General features: G+C 35.9%; 1 protein-coding gene across 2 annotated transcripts in view; it reads left to right on the plus strand.

Moving 5' to 3' along the window:
* Positions 1–2,258: 2,258 nt before the first annotated feature.
* Positions 2,259–13,501, plus strand: part of SMC4 (structural maintenance of chromosomes 4) — a 40,524-nt gene continuing 29,281 nt past the window's right edge. Inside the window, exons 1-4 of one of the 2 annotated variants that reach the window (XM_033150563.1) lie at positions 2,259–2,469; positions 3,435–3,613; positions 4,169–4,360; positions 6,182–6,358. In XM_033150563.1, the coding sequence (XP_033006454.1) occupies positions 2,340–2,469; positions 3,435–3,613; positions 4,169–4,360; positions 6,182–6,358 (678 nt within the window). In that variant the 5' untranslated portion in view covers positions 2,259–2,339. The remainder of the gene's footprint in view (positions 2,470–3,434; positions 3,614–4,168; positions 4,361–6,181; positions 6,359–13,501) is intronic. The other variant, XM_033150564.1, reaches the window with a different exon arrangement.

Here is a 13,501-nt window from a genome sequence, read left to right on the forward strand (position 1 = left end):
TACACACGCACACATATACGGTATACTGTATATACTTCTCTGCCCCCCCCTCTATTTTTTGGAGGGGGGGAATACTGAGGAAAGCATGACGTGAAAACATTCAACCCCCCTTTCCGCTAACTAACGGAAAACAAGATGGCGGCGCCAGAGGGGTTTCCCTCCCTCCTTTTTCCTCTCTTCGTTTTTTTCCCCCTCCTTTCAAACCTGTGGGAAGCCAGCCCCTTTTTTCATTCCCCAGCGTGCTTTGCGCGTTTCTAACGAATTTCGTTACGAGTTTGCCGTTTGGGCGCCATTTTCGAGTGTAGAAGCCGCCAAGGCTGCAGGCAGGAAAAGGGAGCTTTCCGCAGCTCGCGCCGCTGCTACGTTGGGAGCGCCGTTGGCCCTCGCTCCAGGTTGCTCGTTCTGGGCCCTGGATGGGGACGAAGTACTCTGTCTCTGCCTGGTAAGAAGACCTTTTTGCGGGGAGGAACTGTTCTTGCTTTTGGGTTTTTGGGGGGAGAGAGTTTTGAGAACCTTCCCTCCCTGCGGTTAGAATGGAGGGTGAAACTTTCAGTAAGGATCATGGACTTGGCTGGTACTTAATGGTACTTGGGAAACTCGTTCGCTTTTTAAAAAATTTTAAATTTATTTTTAAATTAAAAACAAAACCCCCACAAGCTATTCTATGAGGAAAAAGGCGGCAGCCTTCTCTCTCCCCCTCCCCTCTCCAAACCGGCCGCTTTTTCCTTCTCCCCCGCTTTCCCCCCTACCCGCCTCCGTGGGGGTGGGGTGATAAGCTATATTTGCTGGCGATTTCCGTTGCTATCGGTAAAACCAAGTTGGTCTCCTTCCATTCGCTCCTTGCACATTTTTTAAATTATTATTATTATTTTTTGCTGATTTTGGTATAGGCTGTCACAGACTATAATCATAATTTTTTTATAAAAAAAATTATTCCCCCTCCCACCGTGATTTTTATAGTCGCCTGGAGGATTTAATTCTTAGCTGTTGGAGCGGTGAAGTAGATATTTCCCCTTCCTCCCGCGAAAAAAATGACTTCAACTGGTTGCTCTCGGTAAAAGGCACGTACGCATCGGAGTCGAAAGGAGGGTTGGCTGATTCCAATGCATTCTTAAAGAGCATGCATGCCAAACTATTTATTTTTAAAACTTCTGCGTTCGGTTTACAGCAAGTTTTTTTTTTAATTTTATTTCGCGGCCCTGACCTGATGAGTGATATTTGGCAGTAGTAGGACTGCAAGTGCTTTTAGTAAAGCACCACTAATTAGACCCCCTTGATTGGAAGCAAGCTACGAAGGGGTGGGGTGCGGGGAGGAGGTGATGGATTTATGAAGGGCAAAATGTCCGATTCATTTATTAGGGCGTTTAATTTCCCATAATATTTGTGAGATAACGTGCATAAATTAAAACAGCCGTTGCTTTGCAAACCTGTTAACGTTTGAAAGCCGACGTCACTTCTTTCAGTCGGATTCCTTTGGACTCCTGGAGGCTATAAATGTCAGTGAAATATAACTATTACAGTATCTTTCCTGAGTATGCTATTGGCTTAAAGAGAATGTTAATAAGCCTATTTAATTATTGGGTGTGGGTAAAATTAATACAAAACAGTCCACATCCTGTATGCATGGGTTAAGATATTTTATTTGATGTCAGTTATTTAAAGAGGTCTTTTGAACATGATTTTAATAAACCTTGATTATGAGAAGCAAATTAACACCTCCCCTTTCAGTTCCCCCCCTCAAGTTATATACTTAAATATGGGCTTTCTTGAATTACTCTCATCAGGTACCAATTTAAAAAGGTTGTCCTCATTTCAAGTTTTACACTTCTCTTCATTGGAATAAAAGAATGAGAACACATCTTGTTAAGGACTCTGTTAAATTATTTAAGCAATACTAGACTAATTCTTGAGTCTTGAACCTGAACAGAATCCTTTAAAATAATTCAAATAAAGGGCTGGAGATTACACTTCTTTATTGTAAAGAGATTTCTGCATTTAAGGAGATTACACCTGTAATTCTGGTTAATAAAATAGGCAATATTTTTTTTGTTTTCTATTAAATTAGTTAACTTTTTAATATATTGAGTCAATATGACAGTTGTAAATTGTCAGTTACAGTGGAGAATGGGTGGAGAGGTACTACATACTTGTTATAATAGCTTGCCAAATTGCAAAATTAACCCACATTTTAGATTAATATTAGGCACTGGACACACAACTTTATCATTTTTTAATGTAATATTTAGGTCATTGGGATTTTTTTCCGTTTACATTAACAAACACAATAACAGGGCTTCTGTAGTTTGGTTGTTTGGAATCGGAACAGCTAAGTGAAAACCATGCCAAGAAAAAGAGCTAAAATATCTACAGCAGCCCATCACAAAGGCAATGAGCCCTTGGATGACTCCTCCAGTGATGGGGAACCTGAAAAAGAAGCCAATATGCACACCCCTGAAGTACCTCAGCAAGGTCAGTTTCTCTTCATCTTTATATATTTGGCTCATAAACTTGGCCGTGGAGGTGTTCTGCTTAGAAGCTAGGACAAGTCAAATTTTGCCTTTTAACTCTGTGATGGTTTCCACATTAGTTATAAGTGTTTCAGGTTAATGTGGTGTTAGCGGCAGTATCTGTCTTCTTATTCCTGGTGTTTAGCCTGTACTCATTATATTGTGCCAGAAAAGCAAGTAATGATTCAAACAGATATAATTTTGAGGTGGTGTGAGAGTAGTTGTTTGCATCTTGTGTGTCCTTAGGCAAGTACTGTATATTTTAAACATGTTTGAGCTTTGCATGTTGTATTGAGAACGTCTGCATTGAAATGAAGCAATAGGCCACATAATACATTGGTCATCAGACATTTAGCATTTTATTGGGGAATGGGTTAATAACTGAAAAGTGACACCAACAAATTATTCAAAGTAAACGTTGCCTCAATGAGTTAAAAAATTGTTCTACGTCTTCTTGAAATCTAAGTGGCCAGTTTTCTGTGTGTGACAAACTTCCTGTCTGAGGAATAGTGCTGTTGCTGTCATTACAGCTTGCAGGGCATTGTGCAGAGATCCTCAGACCACCTCTTTTACAGTGTTCGTAAGCTCTGAGCATGTCTGAAAATGCAAGTCTGCAGAAAAAGTTGTTTTCTTTGGATTTGTATGGATGAAAGTCTCTTATTGCCAGCATATTACTTTGAAAATGTTGTGGCTTTAAAGTACAGTTCTAGTGGTAGAATAAGTTTGCTTGTAAATGGAAGCAACGTTCTAGATCCTTTTCCTAGTAATTCAGCCTGTGGATAGAAATTTGCTGATTCTTGTATAGTAACGGTGTTATTGGAAGGGGGGGATTCTTCTGTTTTTACTACAGAGATGAAATATTTGTACTGTAGGTGTATGTAGTTATTAAGTGTGTGTGTCTTTCTGCTTTTGTTTGGAAATTTCTAGCAGTCTCAGATGGAGTAGTTGACAATCACAGTTTAGAAGAGATTTTGAGTAGCATCTCTCCTCCCCCACCTCCAGCAATGACCAATGAAGCTGGAGCTCCTCGTCTCATGATAACTCACATTGTAAACCAGAACTTCAAATCTTATGCTGGGGAGAAAATTCTAGGACCGTTTCATAAGGTATCTTTCTTTTTTAAGTGACTTCTAAGTTGAGGTAAGACTCTTTTTGTCTTAGCTGCTCGCAGTAAAGTGAAAATTACAGATTGCTAAGTAACATGGGTGCGCTTTTAATGAAAGAATGTGAATTACTATTGTCTGTACTTCTGTTTTCAAGATTTTGCTTTCTGTGGAATTCAAGCAGCTAGAAAAAGATGCATCTTTTTCTATTATGAATAATGATCAGTAATTCACTTATACAATATGAGTTCATGTTAATTTGAAAACATATTGATACTCTTCAAGAAGCTAATTATAAACATGTTTCTTTGTAACATTTTGCTTGCTGAATGCAGTTCGTTTTGCAGAGTTCATAGGATGAAACTTCAGAAATTTGAGCTAATAGGAGGTGTCTTTGAATAGGTTGTACTTTTTACCGTTGGCTGTAAAAACTAAGCTTTCCAGTAGTTCACAATTTCCTGCACTAGGTGTAATGATATTTTAAACTGTCTACAACGCAAAGAAGCATAATTGCTAGTGGTTATTAAAGTGGAGTGCTTTCTTTTTTCTATTATGCAGCGTTTTTCTTGCATTATTGGACCAAATGGCAGTGGAAAGTCCAATGTGATTGATTCTATGCTCTTTGTTTTTGGTTATCGAGCACAAAAAATAAGGTCCAAAAAACTTTCAGTTCTGATCCATAATTCTGATGGGCATAGTGATATTCAAAGTTGCACAGTAGAAGTTCATTTTCAAAAGATCATTGACAAGGTATGTTTTAGTTTTGTTAAAATTGGGGAAGGTTTACCATATAGTGTCCTATATCATTTTATTGAAACATTGTGCCTTTCTAGTTCTCTGTGTTAGAAAACAGAGTTCTGAAAGGTATTTGATGTACTTACAATCCAATTATGTGCATGTTTACTAGGAAGTAGGTACCACTGTTTATTGGGGCTTACTCCCAAATAAGTGTGCATAGGACTGTAGCACTGGAGTTTCATTTCTGCTTCATAAGTATATTTAACTTTAAAAGTATTGTCTTCACATATTACGGGAGTGTAAAGCTTATTCTGGTTTCAGTTTAAATATGTTAAAGCTAGATATGCATGTTATAAGAACTACTGTAGAACTGAAAGGTTTTATATGTTTCAGGATAGCTACAGGGTTGTGTGTGGTGTATATGTAAACTATAAATGTGCTCTGAAAGACCTCCTTAAAGTCATCATCCTTCCAATATCAACGTACAATAGCTTAAAATTTTTAAAACTAATTCTTGGTATGGTTTATTATAAATTACAAACCTGTAGACACTACATATCTGTTTAATAAATAAATTGACCAGTAGCACCTTAGAGACCAACTTAGTTTGTTCTGGGTATAAGCTTTCGTGTACTTGCAAACTTCTTCAGATACACTGAAACAGAAGTCACCAGGCCCTTATACAAGGGTTAGTGTTAAACTAAATTCAAATCATTTCTCTTGCTTTTCAAATTTGTGTGTGGGTAATATGTTAAAATATGTTTTAAAATAATCCCAATTAGCTCAATAAAACATTACCAGGTTAACTGTCCAAATAGTAAAACCAGGAGGGGGATTCTTTGTACACAACTGGGGATGCTGTTGTGGCTGTGTGTGTGGTTTTTTTTAAATTGTCAGCATTGATGGTGTAATGAGCTGGAAAATATTTTTAAAATATATATTGAAAGACTATCCTAAATTAATACACATCTAAAATAGAAATAATATTCCATTAAAGCCAGCCACATACAATCATATCTAATCTTCCATTTATGCTTTTTTAAATAATAAATCACTTTTCCATAAGTAATTTTTCTGTAGAATTTCATTGGAACAATTTTAAGCTCTCAAGGAATTAGGCTAGGAGGACAAACAATTTAAATAAGAATAATTTGTGGGATAAAATTTCATAGAAAAATATTTTTTGCATTTTTTTGAATATGGATTAAAACATTGTATGTGTGGCTTGTCAAAGATCGGCTTAAGCCCATGCTTAATAATTTTTGTAGAATGATTGGGGATTTTTTTAAATAAAAAAGACGCTGTATTCCCAGTTTTTTTAAAACTGCCTCTTTAAAATGGTTAGCCTTGGGTACTGAAGGTTTTCTTTGCTGAAAACTGGGAGTAACTTCTTTGAACTGACAGGAAACTGCTTTGCAAGTTGACTGGAAGAAGATAGGAGGAGGGTATCTGTTCTACAATATGGTGGTAGGCAAATGACTAAGGCTACAATTCTATTCACTGATATTTTGGAGTATCCCACTGAACTGTGTTGTGATTGCATGTTTTCTCAGAAGTAAATATCAGTCTGCACATTAAGTTGTTGAAATCATATGCTACTAAATTTAGAAAAAATGGAGAGGTTCTGTGTTTCCAAGACATTATCTGACAGCAAAAATGCTGGCATTACTAATAAAGTGCATATGTTATAAGATTTTTAAATGAGTTTTAATGTAAGAGTTAACTAGGATATAACAGATTTTTGAAAATAAATTATTTAATTTTGAAATCTTGGGTAGACCTGTGGCTTAAAACTAACAATTGTTTTTCTGTGTTTGTTTTCCGTCAAAACAGGAAGGGGATGATTATGAAGTCATTCCCAACAGCAATTTCTATGTCTCCAGAACAGCCTACAAAGATAATTCTTCCGTGTACCATATCAGTGGGAAGAAATCAACATTTAAAGATGTTGGGTTTCTACTTCGAAGTCATGGAATTGACCTAGATCATAATAGGTTCTTGATTCTACAGGTAATTCTTTGAATAATATTGTTACTAAATTAATTTTTTCTAACTGCATTAGTTTAGGTATATCGGAGTGAGTCTTGTGTTCTAGAAACCTTACAGTACTCTAGCAGCACATCATGATTTGTATGTCATAGTAAATATGCAAGTCATTATATGCTGCTTTAGAATTTTAAGGAAAATAATCTTTTCTGGTATTATGGCTTTTTTTTCTGTGTTATAAGCAGGCAAGTGAGTAGAACAATTGTTATACTTGTTCCGCCCTAGCAGCACGTAAATATTGGTGTAGTAAAGATAATCTTAACCCCAATATTATTGTGCTGCTTAAGCGTAGCAGGGATTAAGCAACATTGTTGTTTCTTTCTGTCCTACATACCATGTTAATTCAGTACTGAAATGTATAGATATTAACTACAGTATATGGTTGAAATGAACATTGCCATTTTCTTTTGACATCTTTCTAGCCTCAGAAGCACAAATACATAGAAAATTAACCAAATCATGCACTCTGAAAGATCAAATTTCATCATTTACAAATAGTTTAAATTTTCACAATAGTATATGATGGGACCATTTATGATACTGGATTTAACAACAAATATTCACTACTCATGCTACCTAAATGAAAGTTTAATATGTGACACAAACAATTCCTCTTCTGGGAGAAAATTGGTGTAACTTGATATTTGCTAATTTCCACTTTCTGTTTCATGATTATGACTGAATCCCCACACTAATCACCAGGGAAAGACTTCTGTAAGAAACAAAGCTTTTTGTTACAGTTATATATATAAATAAATAATATAAAGTAAAAGAAAGACTTAAGTTCAGTTAAATGTACAAATACTGACATACTCAAAGCCTTTTCCTTCAATGATAACTTATTGTGATAGCGTGGAATCTTAAAAACAGGTACAAAGTACAGATTTTATTTGGAATTAGTTTAGAAAATTAGGATCCTATAGAAGGGCAAGCACTGGAAGTTACCGTGTTTCTCCTAAAATAAGACATGGCCATAAAATAAGCCATGGCAGGATTTCTATGCATTTGCGAAATATAAGCCGTTCCCCAAAAATAAGCCATACCCCGAAAATAAGCCATAGTGATGCAGCACCTCCCATTAAAACAGCCTGGAGAGGCGTGGCTATGCAGAGTACTGATGCGATGCGGTTAAAATAAGACATCCCCTGAAAATAAGCCATACTGTGTTTTGTTGAGGGGAAAAAAATATAAGACGGTGTCTTATTTTAGGAGAAACACGGTATAAAGGTTGAAATGGAAGGGCTGGTCTTCTGTACAATGCCAGCAAGCTTTGGGAATGTTCTTTGACATATATGTTGGAGGCACCTCTGTGGCCTGGGTGCCATTTGAAGTATGGGCTATAGCTCTGCTTAGAAGTACTCTGATGTAAACATGTATGCTTAAAGGGTATGGTCTCATATATGTATGGATACAAGCAGTGTTAAAAACTCAGATATATAAGCTAATCGCCAGATGGCACCTTAAACCTTGGTTCCGATTGCCACTACAAAACGTCTAGGTGCCATTCCCACCTCCCCACCCCAGTGAAGTTTGTTGTTGTTGTTATTATTATTAATTTCATTTGTATACTGCTTTCTGTTCTAAAGAAAAATTCTCAATGCTGTTTACAGCACATTAGAACATCAAATAAAACAATCCAGAATAAAACAAATTCAAGATTCAAGGAACATATTTCAGATCCTTTTCTAAGGGACCTTTTGCTTTCCTTGTATTTATTTACCTGTTTAATTTATATATCTGCCCCATAGCAGAAGTACTGTAGAAAGCCAGTGTGATGTAGTGGTTATAGTGTCTGATTAGGACCTGAGGGATCATGGTTCAAATCCCCACTCAGTCATGAAGCTCACTGGGTCACCTTGGGCCAGTCACAGCCTCTTAGCCTACCTCCCAGGGTCGTTGTAGGGATTAATTCTAGAGGAGGGTAAACCATGTACTGCTTGAAGAAAAAGGTGGGATATAAATGCAGTAAATAAGCTCTTCTGCTTACCTGCTTAAGAAAGCTGAAGAGGCCAGCCAGAAGGTAATGTCAGTCGCCAACCTGGCATCCAGAGATCTCTTAAGTGGTTGCATGCACCTGGCACCTGGGGGATTTCTAGCACTGGATACAAGAATTTGTTTATAGATTTGTTTGTTGCTTCCCTTTTTACCACATTCAGACAGGATCAGATTTTAATTTCACTGAACTTTGAAGAAATCAGACTGGTTTTACAGTTAAGAATAAGAAACCATAACCTTGTGTGGAATTATAGTAGCTGGATAAATGAAGGCTAATTGCAATATTTGCGCAACTTTTATTTAGCATTCATTTTTTAATGTACTTCATTTAATTGGTTACTTATTCATTGTGTCATAATGGGAATGTGTCATAATGAAAAAATAACTTCCAGTACTAACAAAAGGTATGCTTCTCAGAATTGTTGAAATCAATGAATGATTGTCATCAACATGCACATTTTATAAGATTAATGATGTTACTTCCTTTAAAAAGTAATAAATACCAGTTTTCACAATTTGTTATATAATATGCTAAAAGACCCTATTTTTAATGCCCATGTTAAATAATGTACAGATTTATTACCGTATTCCAGCTCTTTGAATTATTTGTATTATATAAAGAGGCATTATTTTCTAAGCACCCATACCTTTATGATTTATGATAACCTGTACGATTGGCAAGCTACATCCTTGAATGGTATTATTGTTTTCATTGGACAACTGAGTAATTGAAATGTTGCTTATATTTGATTTGGTAAGTGATAATATGTGTACTATTTCTGTGCTAGTTTCTTTCCTTCTGTCTCTCAAGTTCAAAAATGGGATATAACTAAACGCAAAACTAAACTAAGTTGATTTTCTGAAGCTTTTTGTATAGTAATTTCTAGAACATTTGAAGGCAAGTGGTTTGAATTTAAATCAAGGCAATTTAATTAAGAAAATTCCTAATCTTCAATCAAGTTTCCATTTGTAGTTTAGATACTTCTTAGATCAATCTACACACTAAGGACCTAACTATAGGCTAACTTTTTTAAATCTCCACATAGAACTAATATCTTTATCTGGAAGATAGTATCATCATTAATATATATTTAGGTAGTGGCGTGGCAGAACTGAAGGCAGTCAAGCTTGTTTACCCAGTGCCCTGCTCACCCTGTCAGGGCAGAAGTAAGAGCAGAGCAGCGCTCTTGTGCTCATACATCTTCTTCAGTTTTGTGTTGGATTTTGGCTTTTTTACAGTTTTCTTCTATTGGAAACAGTTGACAGCACCAACTCTAGGTGTAGTGTAGCTTTCTTACTGATTTGGGGGCATGTCAGGGAATAGGAAGACTTTAGATCTATGCCTTCCCTTGCTCCATCTCTGGCACTTCTCCTTTATAGCCTTACTGATGTTGGAGTTCTAACAGTCAGTCTCCCTCTCTGAGGTTGTACCTCTCACTTAGAGTGGGAGTTTCAATGGTTCCTATAGTCCAGGCATGTCCAAAGTCCGTTTCAGGGGCTCAACAACTTCAGTCCTATAAAAAAGGTCAACAACTTTGGTTGGCCCTTTGGTCCACCCTCATGGCACTTCACTTCATCAAATCTGGCCCTCTTTGAAAAAAAGTTTGGACACCACTGCTATAGTACCTGGGACTCTTCTTCAGGGATCATAGGATTGCAGGGCCTATCTCTTAGAAAAAGTTATATGAAGCATTGTTTATTTAACTAATAACTTACTCTTTTCTCAAAATTTTGTGCCACACTGTAGTAGTGTGGTTAGTAGTGTGGTTAGAATTGGTTAGTATTTTTTATTGTAAACTATGGATTTTTTTCTCAGTGCCATTCTGTATACCTTCAAAGAAACTGAGCAAGAACCTTTACTTACAGGTTAAATGGTACTAAATGGCAATGTGGCTCAGAAGGATAGGTTTATAGTCAGCTGAATAGTATTTGTCCATCTCATGCAAAACTAATTTTCATGTGTGGTTGATGGATAGAGATATAAAAAGGGGCTGTTTTTAATGTGTTGGCCTATCAGGATGCTTAGCCCATTTGGACTCCACTTCAGGCAGCAAACTAATTTGGGCTGGCTCTGTACATGAACATGACAGAACCCGAGAAAGATCAAAGGAGGTCTCTGTTCATGCATGTGGGGTGGGTATCACTAACTTTACTTTCTAGCTAACTTGCTTTCCCAGCTATGGATGCTCCGGAGGACCCCATGGAACTTTTTTATATGGGGCAGTAAAGCGTGAAGGCTGATCATGTCGCACAAATGACTCTTTGAATACAGTGGTGCCCCGCTAGACGAAAAACTCGCTAGACGAAAGGCATTCACTAGCGCAAGGCTGCCCCGCAAGACGAAAATGTCAATGGGGCTGCCTCGCAAGACAATTTTTTTTTTGTTTTTGGCGCGAAAACCTCCGCGCTGCATTGCCGCTTCGCTAGACGAAAAATTCGCTCTACGAAGACACTCGTAGAACGAATTATTTTTGTCTAGTGGGGCACCACTGTACCTGTTCTTAAACAAGCAGCATAGGTGTAATGTACAAGATGACCCCTGTGGGTATGGCATCTGTTATGACTTGCTAGTCTTTGGCTACCAGTTTTGGACTCCTAATAAATTTTAGCTGGAATCCAGAGAGCCCCATGCATAAGTAGAAAGGGCTTCCACTGGGAGAAGGATTCCCTACTGGCATGTGCAGCTCTTCACATAATGTTGAAACTCGCTGTAAACTGCCCTCTCCATGTTCAGCGGGTGTGAAATATATCAGAGTTTAGGTGTGCCTGAAAAAAAATCTGCAAGCAATCCTTTGGATCCCAGCCAAAATATGTGAATGTAAAGATGTAATTATAGTTTTTGACCTCAGTAGCTACAGTAGTTGTTTTTTCTCGTGGTTCTTAATTCACATAGAATAGCAGTTTTATACACAGACTGTTTGATACTGTGTGACATGATCTATATGGAGAGGGTTCTGGGTTCTAGCTTATAGCTAACTTGGTTCCATTTACTTCAGTGAGTCCTTTTGGATGCAACTGTCAGTTTTATTGTAATTTTAGGTTTGTCTGAAGATACTTGTATTAAATTCATTCATCTTTCCCCCCCAGTTTATATAAAAAGATAAGCTTATACTATAACTAAAGTTATGTTTTAATTTAGTTGTCTACTATACATGATACTTGCAGGAAAAATGTTGTTAGCAGTTATTCTGCAGCATCCTTGCTCAGCTAAAAATAATCAATTTTAAAATGCGTAGTAAATTTTACAAATAATTTTAATAATATTTTAATTACATGTTAAATGCATTTTTTCTTGAAAATCATCTTAGGTTTGAAAACTTTGAAAATATTTTTAATTGTCTGCATTTTAATAGAAAGAACAACTTTAAAGTCGTATGATTCGGCCAAATTCATCATTTTAATTCCCTGGTTCTTATAGTTAGATAAACTTTTCCCCACAGAAATCAGTGATACCTAACATTTAACTGGATGAGGCTCAAATGTATTTGCTAAACACTGCCACACAATTTTATAAGTTTAGCTTCAATGTATACTTATACCAGTATTACTCTGCTATGATTTTTGGGAAAAAATGCCATTATTCTTGCTTTAAATTCACACAAGTTCCTAAATCTGCACATCACAAATTGAATTTACTTCGTACACAACCTAATTTCTTAAAACTGGTAAAAGATAAAACTCTGAAGTATGTCGGGGTGTACTCAGATCAGTTCAAAAATATTGCATGTTTATGGTATAATTTAAAAGTAGAGGGCTTTTGGTTTTGCATGTGGTGAGTTTTTAAATTTTGTATGATGTATGCTAACATCTATTACTGAAACCAAACAAAATTTAAGAAAAATCTGCCACAGTTGAATAATTGCAGCAACAACAAAAACTTGACTTTTCCTGACAATTATTTGCAAGTAGCTTGTATGCCTGATTTAAAATAATTATACAAGCAGTAAAATATTGTTCCTATCGACTGTTATACTTTCATTTATTTTTTGAACATATACTACAGAGAGTGTAATGGATAGCTCTTACAAGTCTATCAACAGATCTCTTAATCATTTATGTGGGATAGTGGTTGCTTTCATTGTTTCCTTCTCAAAATTACTATAAAGGCATATTGGAGCTTGTGCAGTTTAAGCATAGTCAAGTCCTACTAACATGCTTTATTTCAATGAAAGTATTGAGCACTTTCTTAAGTCTCCCAGTGAAAGCAAAGATATTTTTAACAGTGCAATTCTATACATGGCTACTCAAAAGCAAGTCCTACTTAATTCAGTTGAGGCTTATTCTGAGGAAATTTGGTATAGGTTTGCAGCCTAAAATATTGCACTGTGGAGTGTTTACACATTTTATAATATATTGTAACTGGTGTTAGTATTTTTATTGTATCTGTAAGTTTCTTTGAATCACTTGAGTAAAGTGACTAATAAAATAGCAAAAATAATGATTTAAAAAAACCTGTTTGATTTGCATTTCATAGAACATAATATCCAGAATGTTAAAAAGCAGTATTCAGTAATATTTCAGTAAAACGTATTTGGTTTGTATTGGTTACCCAGGAAGTGTTTTGCTGTTGAATCTGAGGGTGGTGTCATGGTTCCCCCCTTCCTTTCTTCTATTTTAAAAATAGTGAAAGTGATTAAGGATTTCTTTGCTGTGTGTGTGTGTACACACATATACTCAAAATAAAATATAGAAGTTAAAGAATAAAATCCATGCAAAAATAGTCATGTATGGTTTATTAAATTATTCTTTAGTCATTGTTTCCTTTTTTAATAAAACATAACTTTATTTTTAAAAAATACTAATATAGTATCCATATTAGTAAAATCCATTGTGTAAATGGTAGCTCTTGATTTTAATGATTATATTGATGTTTGAGGTGATTATAACAGTGTTATGCATGCAGTAATATGTTTTTATAATACAAAAAGGCAAATAGCTTTGCCAGATAAAATCAACAAGTCTGTGTCAGAACAGTAGTGAAAAAGGGTTATTTAACAGTTAATGAAATATTAAAATAATGTCAGGTGAAAGTCCCCAGTGTGGATAATTTTTATCAGGGTTTTCTGTTTGCACTTCTAATATAACATATCTAAAATGCATACTGATTTCTTT

The sequence above is a fragment of the Lacerta agilis genome, chromosome 5, assembly GCF_009819535.1.
Source record: "Lacerta agilis isolate rLacAgi1 chromosome 5, rLacAgi1.pri, whole genome shotgun sequence".
NCBI classification, from domain to species: domain Eukaryota; kingdom Metazoa; phylum Chordata; class Lepidosauria; order Squamata; family Lacertidae; genus Lacerta; species Lacerta agilis.